At 34.2% G+C, this 21,759-nt stretch overlaps 1 protein-coding gene across 4 annotated transcripts in view; it reads left to right on the top strand.

Moving 5' to 3' along the window:
* The window catches only part of KIAA1109 (KIAA1109 ortholog), a 195,544-nt gene that overhangs the window by 70,262 nt on the left and 103,523 nt on the right, over positions 1–21,759 (top strand). For 3 of the 4 annotated variants that reach the window (XM_010860283.1, XM_010860280.1, XM_010860281.1), the window contains exons 23-31: positions 1,476–1,655; positions 4,372–4,500; positions 6,455–6,574; positions 7,275–7,555; positions 11,878–12,128; positions 14,962–15,220; positions 16,394–17,231; positions 20,617–20,687; positions 21,204–21,377. In XM_010860283.1, coding sequence (XP_010858585.1) covers positions 1,476–1,655; positions 4,372–4,500; positions 6,455–6,574; positions 7,275–7,555; positions 11,878–12,128; positions 14,962–15,220; positions 16,394–17,231; positions 20,617–20,687; positions 21,204–21,377 — 2,303 coding nt within the window. The remainder of the gene's footprint in view (positions 1–1,475; positions 1,656–4,371; positions 4,501–6,454; positions 6,575–7,274; positions 7,556–11,877; positions 12,129–14,961; positions 15,221–16,393; positions 17,232–20,616; positions 20,688–21,203; positions 21,378–21,759) is intronic. The other variant, XM_010860282.1, reaches the window with a different exon arrangement.

The following is a 21,759-nucleotide window of genomic DNA, read 5'->3' as shown; positions in this document are numbered from 1 at the left end:
AAGGGTTTTATTTATTTATTTATTTTTTTAATTTTATTTTTAAACTTTACATAATTGTATTAGTTTTGCCAAATATCAAAATGAATCCATCACAGGTATACATGTGCTCCCCATGCTGACCCCTCCTCCCTCCTCCCTCCCCATACCATCCCTCTGGGTCGTCCCAGTGCACTAGCCCCAAGCATCCAGTATCGTGCATTGAACCTGGACTGGCATCTCATTTCATACATGATATTTTACATGTTTCAATGCCATTCTCCCAAATCTTCCCACCCTCTCCCTCTCCCACAGAGTCCATAAGACTTCCATACATCAGTGTTTCTTTTGCTGTCTCGTACACAGGGTTATTGTTATCATCTTTCTAAATTCCATATATATGCATTAGTATACTGTATTGGTGTTTTTCCTTCTGGCTTACTTCACTCTGTATAATAGGCTCCAGTTTCATCCACCTCATTAGAACTGATTCAAATGAATTCTTTTTAATGGCTGAGTAATACTCCATTGTATATGTTGTAATCTACACAGTCAAGGGTTTTAGTATAGTCAGTGAAACAGACATAGTTGTTTTTCTGGAATTCTCTTGCTTTCTCTGTGATCCAGCAAATGTTGATAATTTGATCTCTGGTCTTGAGGTAAGAACATGGTAAAACTTGCCTTTTTAAAAGGTCTCTGTGGTGTTCTTGTAGAGTATGAAGCAGAACAGTGTAAAAGCAAATGCTGGGAGATCCTGGCAAGAGGGTGTATTATTTGAACCAGGATGATAGCAGGAAGCTGAAAGAAACTCAGTGCATTTGTGGGAGACTGGGAGGTAGATTCTATAAAAATTGGCGACTGATGGGTAGGGCATTACCAAACTTATTTGATTCTTTGTTCCTAATAACAATCTGTGAACCTAGTGTTCCATGGAATGCCCTATTTTAGGACATATCCTTTCTGAATAAGTGTTAGAAATTTTCTCTTTGAAATGTTGCTGCTTTTTAGTTACGAGTATATAATTATTCTCTGTAAGAGGAATCTCTCCTTTTAATATTTACATAATTCTCAAAATCTTTCTGGAAGATGGTTTTCTTTGCTAGTTCCTCATTATGGTCTTAATGGGTCTTTTTTCTTCCATGTTATTTTCTTCTTTTTGATACTTTAATCTCATGATTCCTGCCTTGTCACAAAAGATTGGTCTCTCACATTCCCTGTTAGTCAGAATACTTGTTTCTTTTTATTTATTGAGGTGCCTACCAAAGAGAAGTCTGCATTTTTTTAAGACTTTGCTGTCTTGCTTTGCAGTTGGGCTTTTACAGATAATGTCACTAAAGAAGTTGAACTCAGACTACTTTTATGGATACAAGGTTGTGTTAAGAGCTTTGGATCCTAAAGTCTTATTTTCCATAGAGCATGTTTTACCATTTATTTGTCTCTGGGGGAAAAAGCAAGTAGCAATTATAAATGCTGATTTTTCTTATGCTTATTGTTTTCAGCAGCGACCGCCTGTGGATGAAGTGCTGAGGGAAGGTCACATCAATTTGTCAGGTCTCCAGCTGAGAGCACACGCTATGTTCTCAGCGGAAGGTCTTCCTTTGGGAAGTGATTCCTTAGAATACGCATGGCTAATTGATGTGCAGGCCGGAAGCCTTACAGCGAAGGTCACAGCACCACAGGTATGTTCTCAGGTCTCGGAGTGCTATCCCTGTCTTCCTTTTTCCTTTCCTGACCCACGTCCCCAAGAAAAAGTTGTATGCCCATTTGAATGTTCATTTTACTTCCACTTGCCATTAAGGATTTTCTTAGTCATGGATGAGTCAGAGACAAGTTTCAGTTTTCTGGGCCACATAAAATTGATGGGTATAATTTTTTATAGTCCTGTATAATATTTTCAAGACTTTCTTTGAGAAGAACTCAGGATGAGAAGTTTCTGGAATTCAAGTTATATATTATTAAAATTATATTACTTGTCTCTCCACTGTTGGAACAATCTTGTTTTTCCAGTACATAGGCTAATTTTTTGAGAACTTTACTTTTTTGTATATTTCTTAGGTAGGATTTGAAAGAGGCATTTATAATTAAGGTAGCATGTTTCTTCACTTGTCATGTCCTAAAGCAAGGTAGCATTATTTGAATCTACACTTAGTGATATAGATACTGATTTAGAAAAATAACAATGAATTTATTGGCAGAAAATCTCGTGTAGAAGACTAGTTGTAATCCCTTTGGATAAGTTCTCCTTCCCTCTCAAGGTCCCACTTAGTCTTTAGGAGTCTCAGGGCTTAAGGTTACTGTCAGCCTCCCTGACAAAGGTTCTGCATCCACAGGTTCAACCAGTCATGGATTCAGCCCACTGCAGCTGTGAAGCCTATGGATACAGAGGCTGACTGCAACCCTTAGTTCTAGAATGGGCCATTGAAATTTAGCGAAATGTTTGTATTACTGTAAAATTTCACCTGTTGAGACAAATATAGTTAAACCTCATTTTCTTATGTTTCACAGATTTTGCTTTCTGGTTGTAGGTTTTTTTTTTTTTTTAACAAATTGAAGGTTTGTGGCAATGCTGCATCAAGAAAGTCTGTTAGCACCATTTTTCTCATAGCATTTGTTCAATTTATGTATCTGTCTCACATTTTGGTAATTCTTGCACTATTTCAGACTTTTTCATTATTGATCTTTTATGTTAGTTACTATTTCAAAAGGATCGTGACTCATTGAAGGCTCAGTTTAGCATTTTTTAACAATAAAGTGCCTTTTAATTAAGATATGTATGTTGTTTTTTTAAGATATAATGCTGTTGTACACAGGATAGACTACTAGTTACTTGTAAACATAACTTATATGCACTGGGAAACCAAAAAATTTGTGACTCACTTTATTGTGATACTCACAATGTTGCAGATTTACTGTGGTGGTTTGGAACCAAATCCACAGTATCTGTGAGGTATGCCTGTGTTTATAACATGCATTTCATAATCAGTGTTTCAAAAGATTGAAATGTGGTGGACATGTACATAACTCAGGTTTTGGTAGAATTACAAAATGAGTGTGAAACATGTAATTTAGAGGTAGGTAGTGGCAACCTGCAGATAAATAAAGACTGTTGTTTGTTGTTGTTGTTGTTTAATTGCTAAGTACTGTCTGACTCTTTGTGACCCCATGGACTGTAGTCTACCAGGCTCCTCTGTCCATAGAATTTCCCAGGCACGAATACTGGAGTGGGTTGCCATTCTCTTCTCCAGGGGATCTTCCCTACCCAGGGATCAAGCTCAGGTATTCTGCCATGGCAGGCGGTCTCTTTATCACTGAGCCACCAGAATAGATAACTTGTATTGATTATATCTGAAGGAAATAGTTGAAGGGAAGCAAAAATTAAGATTCTAGAAATAGTAGGAAAATGAGTAGAATTGAAAAGGGATATTTTATATAAAAATGATGGAAATAAACATATAATAATGGGTGAAAACAAATATTTAGTGCTTACATACCTCATAACTATTTTTATCTGCCATTTTCTGTCTCTAAATCTATAAGTAAAAACTGAAGCATATAATAAAAACAGCTTATTCCCTAACAAGCATGCAATGAAGCCATGCTGACTCTTCAAGACTGGACACAGTTCTTTTAACCTAAAGATTGCTAGAATCTCAGCTTTTATTAGAAGTTGAAACATTTCTCTTTCTTCTACACTGAAATCCTGGCATCACTGTTTCTATCAAGGTTCATGAATCCATTGGTGCTTTTAGTGTTTATTCCATTCTTTGTGTATTTTAAAAGTAAATTCATATTTTCTGAGAGTTTAAATTATGTACTTTTTGGTGGGGGTGGGGATAATACAGTGTATACCCCTGGCTCCATGTTTATTGTAAACTAATAAATTGTGACCCTAAGATTTTTAAAAAACTCAAGATTTGATGAAAATTGATATATACTTAAACTTCTATTCATGAAAGTTCTTTAATCTTCAGAATACCTGATTTTCTAAAATTTTTGCTTAGTAGATATAAATTTCACTTTGAACCTTGATTTGTTGTCACATAGAGAATTCTAGGTGCTTTTCTGTGCACGGAATTCTGACTAGTCATGTAAGAAGAAAGATACAAACTTTAAGAAAAATAACGGGCTTTAGAGGTTGCTGAAGTTTCATTTTTCAGTTGAAATGATTTTTCATTTTGGCAATGCATTTTGTCATTTACAAATGAACAGTAACATAAGCTTATAAATGATGTCAAGGTAGAAAAATGATATTGGCTAACAAGTAGATTATATAGCAGGTATAAGGCACTGTTTGGATTATTTCAAGCTGTATTAATATTCTTGATAAACTTTTGAACCGTGAACACTTATTTAGGATGCTAACAGTGTTGTCAACCTGTCATGGCTTATTTGTAGCTGGCTTGTCTCTTGGAGTGGGGACAGACATTTATTTTTCATGTGGTATGTCGAGAGTATGAACTGGAAAGACCAAAATCAGTAGTAGTATGTCAGCATGGAATTGATCGACGCTTCTGTGAATCCAAGGTATGTTAAAAATATGTTAGCAGTATTACAAATGTTTATGGGTTTTTTCAAAATGAAAGTTCACTTTTTTCAATTAAGAAAATTATTTTGCTAATTTATAGTCATTTTTATTTAGTTGTAAATATCTAAAATGAGGTAATTCTTAAAACATACATTCACAAGTAAATGGAGATATTATAAATTTGTATCTCTTAAATTTTTATTGTTAACATTAACATCTTACTGCGTTATTACACTAACTCTTTGGGATATAGCTGTGCATTTATGTAGAAGATTTAGAAGTTGGAGGAGGAAGAAGGTTGAATTCCTTGCATGACGTTGTTGGCAGACCCTTCTGGAACATACACGTTCTCCTATAATGTGATTAATAATGTTGGGCATTTGCCTAGTTTCCTGACCCTAAATCTTATGCTCTTTCTACAACATAGCACTACTGTGGCTAAGGGTCATTACACTACTTTGAAGAGGGTTGTAAGAAGTATATAATAATTCCTGAAATCATGTACAGTGAGATGCATGGTGTTATTTTGTAGTAAAGAATGTTACTTATGAATTTGGAATGTGGAACATTTTTTAAAGTATGTTCATTTGAGAAATTAGCAACTTGAAACATTGCAGTTTCGGAGTGACCCTAGTTCTGCATCATAGAGATAACCATTTCTAATAGTTTGGCTTTTCTTTCCAGTTTCTTTTCTGTATGTCTTTGCTTTCTTTTTTCTTTTGTATACAAACCATATGTTTGCTATTGTATTACCGTGAATTGGAAATAATTCATTCAGCTTTTAATTTTATATCCAAAAAAATCAGTAACCTGTGCTTATTTATCATCAATAAAACAGCTATAATTGGTGATAAAAATTACTTTTTTCTTGTTATAAACACAACGCCAGGCTCTGGGGAATTGGTTCCTTAGTCATTAGTTTCTTATGGGTAATTTGTTCATGCTTGTAGGCATCTCCTCCCTTTATTTTTTTTAATACTAAAAGCTTTTTAAGTTGTATTGTAATTAAAAAAAAAAATCAACTCCATTGAGCCATAAATTCCATACAGTAAATTCACCCCCTTTAAGTTGGAGTTTTGAGAAATGTTACATGTACTGATGTAACCATTACCGCCAATAAAGATCTAGAACATTTCTGTCACCTTAGCAAATTCCTTAGTAACCCTTTGCAGTCAGTCACTATTCCTTGCAGCCCCTGATATTCTTTCTGTCATTTTAGATGAGAGTCTTTAAAAGGCCTATTTTGTGTGGAGGAAATACATTAGTATAGAGCACTGACTGTCATATGAGACATCTTCCTTGTAGTCCTGGCTCTGCTACTGATGAGCAGAGTACATGCTGTTGGGTTGATACTTTACTCAGAACTGCTGTTTCACAAAGAAGTTCATTGAAGTTGGTGATGTGTATGTTATCTTCCAACCTAATCATGACTAAATCTATGTTTTAGGAATAAATAATAAAATAACAAAAATAAATGTGTGTGGACTTTTCAAGATATCAGCGTAATGTTACAGTTCATATATTTGTGGATGTGTAAAAATGTGCATGTGTGTCGAGTAGGAAATACTCTTAAAATCTTAAAACTTTGAATTCCTATACAGTTCATACAAACCTGTGATATTATTTATCAGTTTACTTTGCTATTCTCTTTAAGTTTTAATAACAAATTACATTTGTATTCTGTCAGTGTTGTTGCCTGCCACTTTTGAATGAAAGTGACGCATGGTTATTTATGAGTTAGTTTTCTTAATTGGCAAGAATTTAATTACTGATTATTTCATTTATCATTATAAATATATCTCTATATAATTGATCATTATTAAAAGGTGAAATTTAATTGATAATTTAAAATACACATGTAACCAGAATTTTGTTTTGTTAAATAAGCACACTTACATATCAAAATAATTAATTGATGGTGAAGAATTAAGGGTTGAATCCATTTCATTTTAGTTGAGTTGTATTCCTGGGCCTTGTCCAACTTCAGATGACTTGAAGTATACCATGACTCGTTTAGCAGTAGATGGAGCTGATATTTATATTGTGGAGCATGGCTGTGCTACAAATATAAAGGTACACATTTGTCTGTTTCTTGGTCAGTGTAATCCTTTTTCCTTTTAGCCAAACCAAACCTCTATTTCTTGAAGTAAATCACATATTTATAGTTTGCCATCACAGAATACTATGAAATTCTAGGAGGGAGCTTTCTATTTTTTCACCTGTCTTCTTTTCCAGTCTTATTTTCTTTCAAAGCATACTTTTACTACCTTTTTATTTTACTGAATTTTTATAAACTTGCTTTATGGCTGGAATATAAGCTAGTAGGTTGCTTTTATGACAGGAACATAAACTCATAATGTTTTTAGACGATTTAATTTTGAATGCCTTTAGGCTTTATTTATTTAACTTCTTGCCTGGCTGGAAACATTTATTTGCCACCTCTGCTTTAAGGGTTACTGCTGAAAATCAGGCATTAAGATTACTTAAGGAATCAGGCGTTAAGATTCATTTGTTGCTACCCTTCTTATTTTTCTTTTCTCCTTCTCTCATTACATTTGGAATTATAGTCTTCTCCTTTCATCCTCTTTTTAAATTTGAATGTTTATTTTTATTCTGTTGCTTTATCTTTTCTGTTTCCACTTTCTCATTTTTCCTTTCTTTCTTCCATTTGTCAGGCTATTTGAAGTAATTACCTATTCTATAGTTTACTGTAATAAGTTGCTTAAAAATACAGAAACTACAGTTTTGTTTCTTTTTCTTCATTCAACTTTAGATGGGTGCAATTCGGGTTGCAAACTGTAATCTTCACAATCAGTCGGTTGGGGAAGGAATAAGTGCTGCAATTCAGGATTTTCAAGTGAGACAGTATATTGAACAATTAAATAATTCCAGAGTTGGACTTCAGCCTGCAGTACTACGGAGGGCCTATTGGCTTGAAGCTGGGTCAGCCAACTTAGGACTTATCACTGTTGATATTGCATTAGCTGCTGATCATCATTCTAAACATGAGGCACAAAGACATTTCTTAGAAACTCATGATGCCAGAACTAAGAGGTAAGTGAGATTTAGGAATGGTAATCAAGTTCAAATGAAAAGTATTAGATAATTATAGAGGAAATCCTACTGTTAGGAATAAAATAAGAACATCTTAAAGACTGAATGTGATCATGCTGGGTACACTTTAATGAGTAAATAAGAATCTGATATCTAAGTAATCACATAGTATCTATCATCTCTGATGGTGTGGTTGCTGGGAAAAAAATATTTTCTGATATGTTTCTAAGCCCATGCTATGTGTGTCCATAGTGAAACAAATATAAATTACTGACCCCCCATAACATTTTGTAATACATTTACACCCCTTCTTTCTCACCATAGCCCTCCACTTCCAATTTGTCATTCCTAGAAAACACCATTACTAATCACCATTTATTCTACAAAACTTCTGTTGTAGGTCTTCACAGTTGCAGGGAAGACAAAAAGTACCTAAACCTTAAGAAATAATTTTTAAATAGTTTCCAAAGCTTCTTACTGAATTACATCTGTTTAAAATGATAGTATGACTTTTTCCATCCTCATCTCTTCCCTTCTGAAGTTTCTAAAGCTTATTTTAAAAATAGAGAAAACTACTAAGAAACAAAGGACAATAATTATAATTCTACCACATTGAATCTGTTACATTTCTTCCCAGTATTTTTAATGTATTTCTGTTAAACTTGAAATCATCCTGTATTTGCACTTTAAAATTCTGCATTTCTGTAATTGTTGCCTTTTTTTAAAAAAAAGCAAAAGAACCCATTTTTTTTGTTTGATTTTACCAACAGCAAAGTAAGATTTTGGGGGAATAGTAAAGAACTGCAATTCAAGACAAGCAAACTTTGGTGAAACATAGGCAGGTTTGGAGAACAGAGGAGAGGGGCTTGCTTCTATAGAGGAAAGGAAATTGGAGAGGCTGTCTGCTTCTTCATTGGCTGCAGCCCTTCGGCAGCTTGTTTTTCCTGGGTCAGAAGGCTGGGGTCTGTGAACTGTACTTAGCCATTTCCCATATTTTAAATATATAGATTGTTTCTAAATTTCTCACTGTAAATGGGAGCTTTTCCCACAATTTCTGGGTATATCCTTTAAATAGTTTCCTCAGAAGGGTGTGTGACTGTTAAAAACTGAGCTTTTGATATGCTTTCCCAAGTTACTTCCTAGGACTCTCATTTCAGTTTATATTCCCAGCGGCTGTTTAAGAGAGTCTCTGTCTTACTGCATGTTTGCCACCCTCTCAGTGTTTTATAATAACTGAAAGGTGGTATCTCTTTATTTTGCATTTGTTTATTTGGGGATTATTTAATACTTTTTTCAGATACTTATTGGATATTTTCCCTCATTTGTGAATTGCCTGCTAGTATCCTATATACATTTATTTATTGGGATCTTGGTGTATTTCTTACCAATTTTTAAGAACTCTAGAAAGATTATTGCCCTTTTTTGATCCCCATTACTGATATTTTGCAGTTTGTTTCATTTATTTTTCTTATGTTAAATAGATTTTAATTTTATGTATTCAAATATGTTCACCTTTCCATTTTATAATTTTTTGTACTAATTTGAGAGCACTTTGCTAGTAATCACATGACCCGTGTACTTTATTTTTTACTATTCTATTTTTGTTATTAACATAAAACTCTAAACCATCTGGATTTTTTTTTTTTATGGTGTGTGTGCATTAATACAGCCAAGGATGTAAATAGTTTTTTTGGGTTTTGTTTTTTTGCAAATATCTGTTCAAATATAGGAAAACCAACAAACTAATACTTAACACCTACTCATTTCACAAAATGTTTAGATATTTTCACCTATTAATTTTTCCCAAAGAACTGTTTTTCTAGTTAAAAGAAATCCTATTGAGGTTTTTATTGAGATTACATTAATCTTTTAGGTTTATTTAAGATACTGGTATCTTATAAATCTATTAAGAAAACTCATCTGTGGACAATGTTGTTTAAAAACACATTTTGGTTTCTTTGTTCACTATGGCCTTGGAAGCCAGTTGGTATGAAGACAGTGCCTGTAGATCAGATGGTAGAGCAGGGTGATAGTGAAGCTGAGGAGGTGGCTCCATGTGACCTTAGGTGCCTCACTGAGGTTAGTTTCAGTGCTCTGATTGGTTAAGAATTGTGAAGTTTGAGATTTTATCCCACTTACTAGCTAAGAAGTTATCCTGCCACAGTTTACTGTGAGTGCTAGCAGAAGACGTGTGAAACCTGGTGAGAGACACAGGACTTTATTATAGCAAAAGCACTAGCCAGAGTCAAATGTGTTTGCATTGGTTCCCCATGTCCCCCAAATAGGATTGCCAGAGAAAATACAGAATGCGCAGTTAAAATTGTTGCAGATAAACAACAGAAAACTCTTTAGTATAAAAATACACCGCCTGTTACATGGCACAAACTTATTTTTATTTGCCAAACCTGGCACCGCTATCCCTGAGTCCCATGGGGATGTCAGAAAAGACCCATGATGGATGTCTGCACATAGTAGACATTATTACTTCTGCATTACAGAAGTGGAACACTGAGCTTAGGTAACTTTTACCACTTTTATATTAAGTGGAGTGAGCCTGCTCTTTTCCAGAACCCTGAGAAGCAGCCTGGTCAGAGCCTTGCATTCTTGGCGTATCCGGCAAGCAAGAACAGGTAACCTGCCTGTGGTGAATTGCTTCTCCCTACATGGTAGCTCTAATGATACCACTCTAATGGCAGAAAGCAAAGAGGAACTAAAGAGCCTCTTGATGAGGGTGAAAGAGGAGAGTGAAAACGCTGGCTTAAAATTCAACATTCAAAAAAACTAAGTTTATGGCATCCAGTCCCATCACTTTGTGGCAAATGGATGGGGAAAAAGTGGAAAGTGGAAACAGTGACAGATTTTATTTTCTTGGGCTCCCAAATCACTGCGGATGGTGACTGCAGCCAGGAAATTAATTTAATAAGCCTTCCCAATGATTCTTTTTTATTTAAACTTTTTATTTTGTGTTGGGATATAGCCAGTTAACAAACAGTGTTGTGATTGAGGTGAACGGCAAAGGGACTCAGCCATACATATACACCTCCCAGTGATTCTAATGTGAGCCGAAGTTTGAGAACTAGTACATTGGTTTATATAAAGATAGGGACAGGTAGGATACATTTGTTGCACAACTAATGTATTCCAGATTTTGCATAATGCGTTTTACATACCTTATACATATTTTTCCTTTTGTCTTGTCCAGACTGATGTTCCTCTTCTAACTTGATATATTTATTTCTTCACTTCTAACTTGATATATTTATTCCATCTCATCTTTTACATCTCAAATATTATTTTTTTGTAATAATATTTCATTATTTTCTTTGTCACAATAGCCTCTTCTTTATCTTAGAGCACTTTACTGTAACTTATGATTAGATACTATTTGTGTGACCTGTCTTTGCCCACCATAAACTTCATATGGATAAGGTTATGTCAGTTTTGCTTAGCACCATTCAAGGCACATAGTAGATATTTTCAAGGAATATAAATGAATGACTGTAAAAAGGAAATGAAATACTTATTCTGTCTTCCTGTGAGCGCCCTGAGGATCCAATGAGATAATGCATGTGGAAAAGCTTAGAAAAATGGACTGTTAATACGAGGTTTTATTATTTAAAGTTGAAAAAGGAATAAAAATATATTTCTCAGATTTCTATAATATAATATTTTTAAGGAAGGAGGGTAGTTAACGGCTGATAATTTTGTGTGGGGGTCACTCACAGAGCCTAAAGAATTTTACAGACAATTACTCTTACTGTCTTAATTCTTCATTCAGAGTCCTTATTACAAAATCACAATTTTTTTTCTAAAATAGAGAGTGATGTATTATTTTGATTTTATTGAGAATTTCTTACTTCCCTCGTATTTATAACATTTTGGTGTACTAAATTTACCATATGACTAAGTCTTTGCAATGCTAAATATTATAATCTATTAAGCATAATCTATACTAATAGTTCTATCTGTTTTTTAAATTAGTGCTTAAATTTTTAGTTCTTTTGAGAATGTTTTCTAATGTCTTTGAAGTGGATTTAAATATATATATATACACTTTATCTCTGATTTTTTTAAAATTTATGTTCTGTTTCTCATTATTGTTCCTACTTATTTTCATCTCACCATGGTGAGACTTTTTTTTTTAAGAAAGGCAAAATAATTAAAAAGATAGTCCATAGTAAAAACAAACCTTTGTGTTTAACTTGTCTTTTAAAAACATTAACAGTTAACATATTTAATTATTTGCTTAAAAGTTTCTGATTCCTAATGAGTTTTTGTTATGTTGTTGTTCTTTTGTTTCTTTTGTTGTGTGTTCTATTTAGGTTGTGGTTTTTGTGGCCAGATGATACCCTGAAGAATAAGAGGTGTAAGAACAAGTGTGGTTGTCTTGGTGGCTGCAGATTCTTTGGTGGCACAGTAACTGGCCTAGATTTCTTCAAACTTGAAGAGTTGACACCTTCCAGTAGCTCTGCATTTTCAAGCACAAGTGCAGAGTCTGATATGTATTATGGACAGTCTCTGCTTCAGCCTGGAGAATGGATTATTACTAAAGAAGTTCCCAAAATTGTAGATGGTAGTGTGTTGTCACTTATATTTATCTTTTGTTATCTTCATTCCTATGTCATTCTGAGAGAAGTTCAGTGTTACTTTGTTCAAATTATTTTTTTGAGCAGTCTTTTATGTAGGCTTTAGTTATAATCTGTCTTTGTTTTGCAGGTGATTTAACGATAGCCAGATAAGACCTAGTGAGTTTTTCAGAGTTGCACAAGGCAAACGTAGATTTACTGTTCAGATCTCCTGCTGTCAACATGGGTGATTTTTCCTAGCCCAGCTTTAAATATTTGCATATATGTCATTATTTCCCTAGAACCTAGATTCCAGAAATACACTTAGGAATAGCTGTGCTTTAAGTTTATAATTGTTTTACCAGTTTACTTCTATAGGAAAAACTTAACAATAGTAATATGTATACTCTTGGCTCTCGTGTTATCCACTGCTTTTGCAAAATACTCTTCTTACGACTTAAATCATCCATGTCAAGAAATTTGGTGTTTCCTTAGAGCCTGTAGGATAACTTTACAGATACATGAGTTTGGTATGAACAGTGAATGGTGGATTTAGGCATATTGAATTTATATCTATCTATTATCTTTTCTCCAAAGACTTCAGAAATACATCTTCCATTGTGTTTCTTAATTGTGTATTCCTACAATTAAATGCAATACATACTGGTAAAGTGGTCATACTGTCAAGAAGTGAAATTTAGGAAAAGTCTTGATATTGCAGTAGTATTTAGTGCAATAGTACTAGTATTTAGTGCAATATTGCACTAATATTTAGCCCTTTTCCCTTGATCCATTCAAAATAATTAACTTAGCTCTGCCTTTTGTCAGTAGACAAAATAGAAAAGAAGTATTTAGTATTTAGCAATAGTATTTAGTGCAATATTGCACTAGTACTTAGTCCTTTTCCCTTGATACATTGAAAATAATTAACTTAGCTCTGCCTTTTGTCAGTAGACAAAATAGAAAAGAAGTAGTTTTAACTTTTAACAATTTATTGGCTTGATTGTCATGTATATGGAGCTCTTAGAGGAAAGAGCGGGAAATATGTATGCCAAATTCTTGTTTAAATGATTTTTCACTGAATATTAATAAATTGTACATGCTAGTTTAAGGTTACTTGACTTCAGCAGTTTTACCAGAATAAGAGCGGATTACTTTACAAAATCAGCAAATACCAAAACTTCTTGACATTTAAAGGACTAGAAAGATATGAAACAAAATTTACTTAGCTATCTTCTTATAATATTACCTTTTTACTTTTGAATAATATTTGTTTTTAAAGATTTTCATAAGCATTTCTCGTTTCATCCTCAAGCTAACCATGTGAGTTCTTTATTTTCCCTGTTTGTGGTGAAATAACTGAGGTTCATCACTGAGACTGAGTTGCATGAAGTCATTCAGTCATGTATGTGGCTGAGCAGAAACCAGAATCAAGATTATTAAAGCCACTTTAGTTTTTTCCACCGTACCACAACTGGCACTATTTATAAAGACTATGCTTGATTCTCTAACCTGTAGATCAAATTTTTACCATCACAAATGCAAGGAAGAAAATCTACAGGGAATTTGCACATGGTATAAAAGGGAGAAAACAGCAAATTCTCTAACAGCGAACAGAAGAAACCTCATTTTAGTTCTTATGTAATAGACAGTGTCTGTGTCTCTCTCCCTCAGGAATGTGTTGTAATTGGTAAACTGCCATAAGTTTCTTGAGCAGGGAAGCTTGAAGTTAGCCCCTTCATAGTCCCTTCATAAGTATATGACTTTCTGATTGTTGAGTTTTCCGGGAGCCACATATAGATGTACAGTGTCAGGACAGAATTAAGGAGGGCATATTGGTATAAATAAAGAATTTCCTTGGAAGGTCAGTACATTCTAGTTTCCTATCATTTAAAAGTGAATCAAACCTATTTTTCTTTTGATTTTCGTTGTGATTTTTACATTCGTGATAGTAGAAGCGAATACTACTTGTATTCTAAGTTCTTAAGTCTTCTTACCACTTAAGTTCTATCTAGAATTGCCTTCTGCTTGGTGAGATGCTTTCTCCTACTAGCAGGTTCCATCCTTGTGAATAGCACAAGGATAGCTGGAGGAGAGGGGAAGTAGGGCAGCAATATATTTTTTTTTTTTCCCTAAGCAGCTCTAGAATTCTCCTTTTATCACGGTCTGCCCCCAGTTTACATAACACATCACAGGGCTCTCATAAAAGGCTGAGAGAATGTTCCAGATTCAGGAAGACAGGACAACTGAATGCAGTAATATACAATCCTAGATTGGATCCTGTACTGGAGAGGGCAAAAGGCTTTAAAGGACATTATTAGGCCTTTTGAGAAAATTGGAAAGCACACGGTAGACTAGATAACCATATGGTATCAGTGCCAAATATACCAAGTTGATAACCATACTGTGTTTTTGTATTATTCTTAGGAAATAAACCTTTTGAGTGTTTAGGGTAAAAAACCATGACTGCAAGTTACTCTTAGGTGGTTCCCAAAGTATTATGTCTGTTTATATACACTGAGCAAGTGTGGGCAAAGTGTTTAAGTAATTTTGAGTAAAATAGCTTTGATTTGTTAACACTCTTGAAATTTTTCTAAGTTGGAAATTTTTCATATAAATAGTTATTTGAAAAAGAAGAAATTCAGTCTGCAAACTCTGGTTTCATATGTATGTTGATATCTTTCCGTAGTGTTTAGCATATTGCTATGTGAAATTAGTTACTTGTGCTTTTTAAAAACAACTACATACTTAACAACAGGGTATTCGATTACATTCTCATATTTTTCGTAAATTGTTTTTGGAATTATTGTGTTTATGTAACCTACCTTTTTGTTTGTTTAGGTAACGTGAATGCCATAAAGAGGAAAGAATGGGAAAACAAATCAGTGGGAATAGAAGTAGAGAGGAAAACTCAGCACCTTAGTCTTCAAGTACCATTACGATCTCATAGCTCATCCTCTTCCTCAGAGGAGAACAGTAGTTCCAGTGCTGCACAGCCCCTATTGGCTGGTGAAAAGGAAAGTCCCTCTTCTGTTGCTGATGACCATTTGGTTCAAAAAGAATTCTTGCATGGTACAAAAAGAGATGATGGCCAAGCAAGGTCAGTGTTCAGTTAGATTTAGAAACCTGATTGTAATAAGATTATAAGTGCTTAAACCTGTGGTGAGAAAAACTTTCTCCCTCTTCAGCTCACTTGCTGTAGAAAATTTTTTCTCCTCCTGAACCTGTTTTAAATACCTATTTGCTGCTGTTTTTCTGATTGCAAGAGTAATACTATTCATTCCAGATATTAAGAAAATACAGAAAAGTATAACAAAAATGAATATTTCCTGTCCTCCCACCACTGAAAGTGAACTGTTGTTAACATGTGGATATTAGCCTTCCAGTGTGGTGAATAGTTTTTGGTCCTCCCTTTGGTCCCTAGCTGATTACTCACTTCTTGAAAATCACTTTCCTCTTGCCTTGATAGCACACTTCAGATTGCCCCGCAGGTCCTTGGCTATTCTTTCTCGGTCTCTATTTCCAAGTCCTCCATTTTTTTTCCTTTCCATGCTTCTTTCTCTTATTCTTAACAGCCTACCATTTGTTAAATGTTGTTATCCCTTAAGATTCTGTTCTGTACCCTTCTCACCACTCACTTTACTGTTTCCCTCTGCAGTCTTAGTAACTATTTGGCTTCAATTATGATCTGTAGTTAACATCTTATAAGTGTAAAAACTCCATCCCATACCTGTGTCCCTGTGAGCCTAGCCATCTTCTGGATGTTTTGTGGATGGCTCAGACTCAACATATTAAAAAGTGACCTTGTGCCTATCGTGCTCAGCTTGTTATGCCTCAGGAAATGGCACTCGTATATCAGTTGCTGAAGTCAGAAATATTGGAGCTATCTATGATTTATTGCTTTCCTTTATTTCCTCTTATCTGATCAAAGACACCTGGTATATTTTGTTGGATAAACTTTTAATGGATATGGGAATAATAAGTTTACAAATGCATTAGTGTCCATGGATTATGGATAGATAATACTCCAGATTTCTTTAAATTTTTATTCTGTTTTAAGCTGACTCCATTTTTTTATTAGTTTTGTTTTTGGAACTGTATGGGGTAGAAACATATAATGTGCTATTTTGCTACTTTCTATGGGATTTTATTGTAAAAGTTTACATCTTTGTTTGTTTGTAAAAAGAATACAGAAAGATTTTACAAGTACTTCTGTTTATACTTAAATTATGTGATGTGCAATAAATGTTAATAGTTTTTCTTTCTGTTTTAGCATTCCTACAGAAATTTCAGGAAACAGCCCTGTATCTCCTAACACTCAGGAAAAGTCAGTAGGTCAGTCTCCTCTGAGATCTCCCTTGAAACGACAGGCCTCTGTGTGTTCCACCCGACTTGGAAGTACCAAGAGCCTTACTGCTGCTTTTTATGGGGACAAGCAGCCTGTTACAGTGGGAGTCCAATTTAGCAGTGATGTTTCCAGAAGTGATGAGAATGTACTAGACTCACCAAAGCAGAGGAGAAGTTTCGGTTCATTTCCATACACACCATCAGCAGACTCTAATTCATTTCATCAATATCGATCAATGGATTCAAGCATGTCAATGGCTGATAGTGAAGCCTACTTTTCTGCAGCTGAAGAATTTGAGCCCATTAGCAGTGATGAAGGCCCTGGAACTTATCCAGGTAGAAAAAAGAAGAGAAAGCAAGCCCAGCAGATTGACTACAGTAGGGGTTCCATATATCACAGTGTGGAAGGACCACTTACTGGCCAGGGAGAAAAAATTCAGGATCCCCGGACTCTGCCATTCAAAACTCACCCTTCCCAGGCTTCCTTTGTTTCTGCATTAGGTGGAGAGGATGATGTTATAGAGCATCTGTATGTTGTAGAAAGTGAGAAAACAATAGAAAGCGAACAGATTACTTCTCAACAACCTGTGATGAATTGCTATCAGACTTACCTTACACAGTTCCAGGTAATTAATTGGTCAGTGAAGCATCCAACCAACAAAAGAACCTCTAAGTCCTCACTGCATCGCCCCCTTGATCTGGAAACACCAACCAGTGAAGAAAGTTCATCATCATTTGAACAGCTTTCTGTTCCAACTTTTAAGGTATAAGCTAAATCATTAGTTTTCACTGATTAATTTATTTAGGAAAATTATTTTTAAGATGTTTTAAAAATTGCTCTCTTGGTATTTAGCTACCTTTCTGAAAGATAAAATTCCTGAAGACATGGCTTCATGTATGACAGTAGGCCTCAGGTTTATTGATGAGTATTATAAATTTAAGGATATAAAATTAAGGAAAAGTTTCAGACTTGATTATCAGAATATTAATCATGTATAGTCCATGTCTACATTATATTCTGAGATTAGGATCAAGTCTCTGTGAATTCATATTTTCTGTCTTAAAAGTAAAATTTTGGAATTGTTTTTAATAGTTGGTATTCTTTCTATTAATCCATAACTGCTTCTATGCAAATCCAGTTCTGCATACTTGATATTTGAGATCTTGTAATTTAGTATTAATTGATTATTGTCCATTTCTGTAATGTATTCTGTAAATAGCTTTTTTATAGGAAAGCTAAAAATATGTAAAAATAAATTTAGTGATAAAGCCAATATTAAAACATTTTATAAATATTTAAAAGAACTTTATGATTTTAAAGACCAAAATTGAGCATATAAAATCTTATGGAACTGATTAACATTTAAGAATTTTATGTGGTGTTTACTTATGTGTAATATATATACTCATTTAAACTGTCTGAATGTTAATATTCTCATTGTTAATTCTGATATTTATTATATACTACTGTGTGTTAACCATTTGATGTTCAGTGGTGAGGAAACAGACATGGGGCTTATAGTTAGGCAGTTAGTATAGATAAATAGATAAGTTTAAATAGATAAGTACAGTGTATGATTACAAATTGAGAAGTCTTACAAAGATAATCAAAGGATGCTGGAATAGAGAATAATGGGAGGTAGTGGGGTTGCCTAGATTGTATTGACATGAAAGGTCTATCCCAGGAGGTAATATTTAAACTGGAACTTAAAGGATGAGGACAAATTGAAGATGGGAAGATTTAGGGGTACTATACTCAGGGAATAGGACCAGGACCTTAAAGCTTTATGGGAGTTTTAAGGAAATGTGATATGATCTCTTATATTTCGGCTACCAAATAGAAGTGAATTGTCATTAAGCAAGGAGGAAGTGGGGTGATGACTTAGGAGACTGTCTCAGTAGTCTGTGCAAGACATGATATATACTTGGACTTAAGTAATGATGGAAATGTGATAAATTGCCAGGGTCCAGCCCTGGTGGAGTCAGGGGTTTCGAAGGGGAGACGGCTTCAGCGATCAGGAAACAACAGCTTATTTAAATGTTAATTAAAGATATAAAGAGTGGTTAAATAAGGATAGCTCAGTGAGGAAATTCAGTGGAGAAAAGAGGCTGAATAATTCAGCCAGAAGGTGAGAGAAAGAACGACATGGGGAGACCAAGCTTCGGTGAACAAGGCCTGCACTTTATTTTCCAAAGTAGTTTTTATACCTTAAGTTATGCATAGAAGATAATGAGGGAAGGGGTAGAGTCATGCTGTAAGCCAGACTTTCTTCCTGCAAACTTATCATGTGCAAAAGTTTAGGTGATTTGCATCATCTTCTGGCCCAGAGGCCTGTTAATATTTTAAGACCCTTTCTTCAGAAAACTTATTTTTCTCTAAAGGTGATGAGTCAGGCGCCACCTTTCAAAAGCATTAGATAAAGTTGCATTCCTACAGGGCAAAGGTGTGGTGGGCTATAACAAGAAAAAGAATTAACTCAAGGGTCCAAGGTTACAAACATTAAAGCTACTACTTACACTAATTATATTAATCAATACACTGCCAGGGACACAGCAGGTAAGGGATATGGAAACTTAGCAGCAAACAGTGGCCCAACAAGTGAAAAACCCTTCACCAATACAGTTTCTAATCAATCTTTTAACTGCTCAAAGGAATCTGTATTTAGACAGTTTAGAACATCTCATGCCTCTCACAGTTGGGAGGCTCTGAACAATCACATGTGGCCGGAAAAACCTATTCAAGCAGGCTAGAGGACTTCCAAAGGAGTTTGTAGGTTGAAACACTATCACACCTAGGAACTTTATTAACTGGAGCTGTAAGTTAACTCTTTTTTCAGAGAGAGGTAGTAGGGGACAGCCCCCCGTAAAGTCAGAGGTGTAGGTGAGAGCACAAAGCAGAAAATAGGCAGACTCTGGTTTAGAGGGTAGATACTCGAGAATTTCCAGGGGGACTCCTGAGGCTCGATCCCGCCTTTGCATATGCCTAGCCTCCTTCCTCATGACCTTTGCCACGGGCGGAGCTCCTCACGCAGGCTCCGGCAATAAATGGAATGGAATATCCTTACAGATGTATGTATTTGAATAATATGTATTAAAGAAAGAAGAAACATACTAACATAAAGAAAGAAGAAAATAGAAACAAAGTTTTTATTTTGTGATTGTACCCATTTCTTATCTTGCCTAAGATAAATTGCCCATGCCAAAATTTTAAAATGTTTTCTTTATTCCATGTGAAAATATGTTGGTATATGAATGTTTTAGTATAAAACCGAATGGCATTTGCTTTGAAGAATTACTGTGAGAAGTTAGAATTATTAATATTTTAGTATTTTCAATAAATCTTGTTTTGTTCAGGCAGTCAAATGTCTGGAGAAAATAAGCCAAGGAGTTCATATCTTTAGACAACTTCAAAAATAGAACATAAAATATTTTTTCTTTACTAGATCTAAATAATAGGCTAGCATTTAAAAGGATTTAGTTTGGTTATTTTAAGTACATTATTTATTTTGTATTCTTTTATGGATATCCCTGGAGGAGGGCACGGCAGTCCACTCCATACTCTTGCCTGGAGAATCCCATGATTAGAGGAGCCTAATGGGCTACTCTCTGTGAGGTCACAAAGAGATAGACAAACTGAAGCAACTTAGCATGCACACATGGATATAAAATATAATCTAGTTTTTCGTATAATTTAATGTTTCTCTGGGATTCTTTCCCAGTTATATACTATTTTGTCTTCTTTTGCATAAGTTTAAAATTTCATAAAATGAGAAGTTTAAAAGAAAATAAAAGTCGATTGTGCTACAAGACTCTCAAATTAGCTTTTTCTAAGTAAAGCCCAATTTAAAGAGGAACTACGGAGGAAAGACATTTGAAGTGCTTGTTTTTAAGCTTTAGTTGTGTAGTCTACTCTCGTTGCTGAATCCTCGCAGCCCTACTGTCATTTGTCTGAATAATCAGAAGATGAAATTGACAATTGAATATTTTCTGTGATTTTCTCAATTTTTCTGTTAAATATTTATATTTTACATATCAAAATCACATTAACAAGGTAATTTGGATATTCAGAAATATCAGTTGATAACATAAATTTACAGAATAACTAATATTATAATTCTAGCCTATAAGTAATATTTTCTTTTATTCTAGGTTATCAAACAGGGGCTCACAGCTAACTCTTTACTAGACAGAGGAATGCAACTTTCAGGATCGACTTCAAAGTAAGTAAAAATTATGTACTTCTGAAGTTTTAAGCCAGTCTTTCTTGATTATTAGATCTTAGACTTTATTCTGAGAAATAATCATTCTTTACCTGATCATAGTATTTATTTTATGATAATTGGCCCAAATAATTTAACTCTGTTGTCTTTCATGGCTTTGCCTACATTTATGAGCATTCTGTAGCATTTCTTTTAGATATACTATGCAAACCACAACTTGACTAAATTGGGAACTAACAAGAATTTAGTATTACAAATTTTATATTTTGGAAATGTTCCATCAAATAAGTATATCAAAAAAAGTTTTATATTTAATGTATTAACCATCTTAGATCAGCTTGCATCTTAGTGCCTCATTTTTCTTGTCCTTGAAGAGTATTTGGGACATATCTAGTCCAATTTCATGAAATTTGTAGTTGAAATAATTACAAGTTTAAAGATTAAAGAGACTCCAACTGCTATTTTTTTTGTGTGTGTGGTCTTTTAAATATATATTTTGCTTGTTAAATTGTATAGTACACCATATACTCCACTGGAAAAGAAAGCTGTTGATAACACCGATGATGAGACATTAACAGAAGAGTGGACCTTGGATCAACCAGTCTCACAGACTAGGACCACAGCCATAGTTGAAGTAAAAGGAACTGTTGATATTGTTCTGACTCCCCTAGTGGCTGAAGCTTTAGACAGGTATTAATTTTGTGTAAAAGTACAACTACTATTTTATAAAATAATAAATGTATGTGATAATGATTAGTGTGTATGATATAATATTTTCATGAAAAAGAATGATGAATAATTATTGATGAAAGATTCTATTTTGATTGAATAAAAATGAAAATATATTTAAAGGGAACTGTGTTTCAGTTATTATTTGTTCCTTTCTCAGCTTAAATAATTATATATTATAATATTATAATAATTATATTACATTTTCTACTTTTTGCTTTTGGTCTGTTGAGCATTTAAAAAAAAAAAAAAAAAGACCAAATACCCAGGAGGTCAGGAAGCAGCAGTTAGAACTGGACATGGAACAACAGACTGGTTCCAAATAGGAAAAGGAGTACATCAA

Source organism: Bison bison, unplaced genomic scaffold, assembly GCF_000754665.1.
Source record: "Bison bison bison isolate TAMUID 2011002044 unplaced genomic scaffold, Bison_UMD1.0 scf7180017864465, whole genome shotgun sequence".
NCBI classification, from domain to species: Eukaryota; Metazoa; Chordata; class Mammalia; order Artiodactyla; family Bovidae; genus Bison; species Bison bison.
Note: the sequence above shows the minus strand (reverse complement) of the source record. Positions and strands in the feature narration are given on the sequence as shown.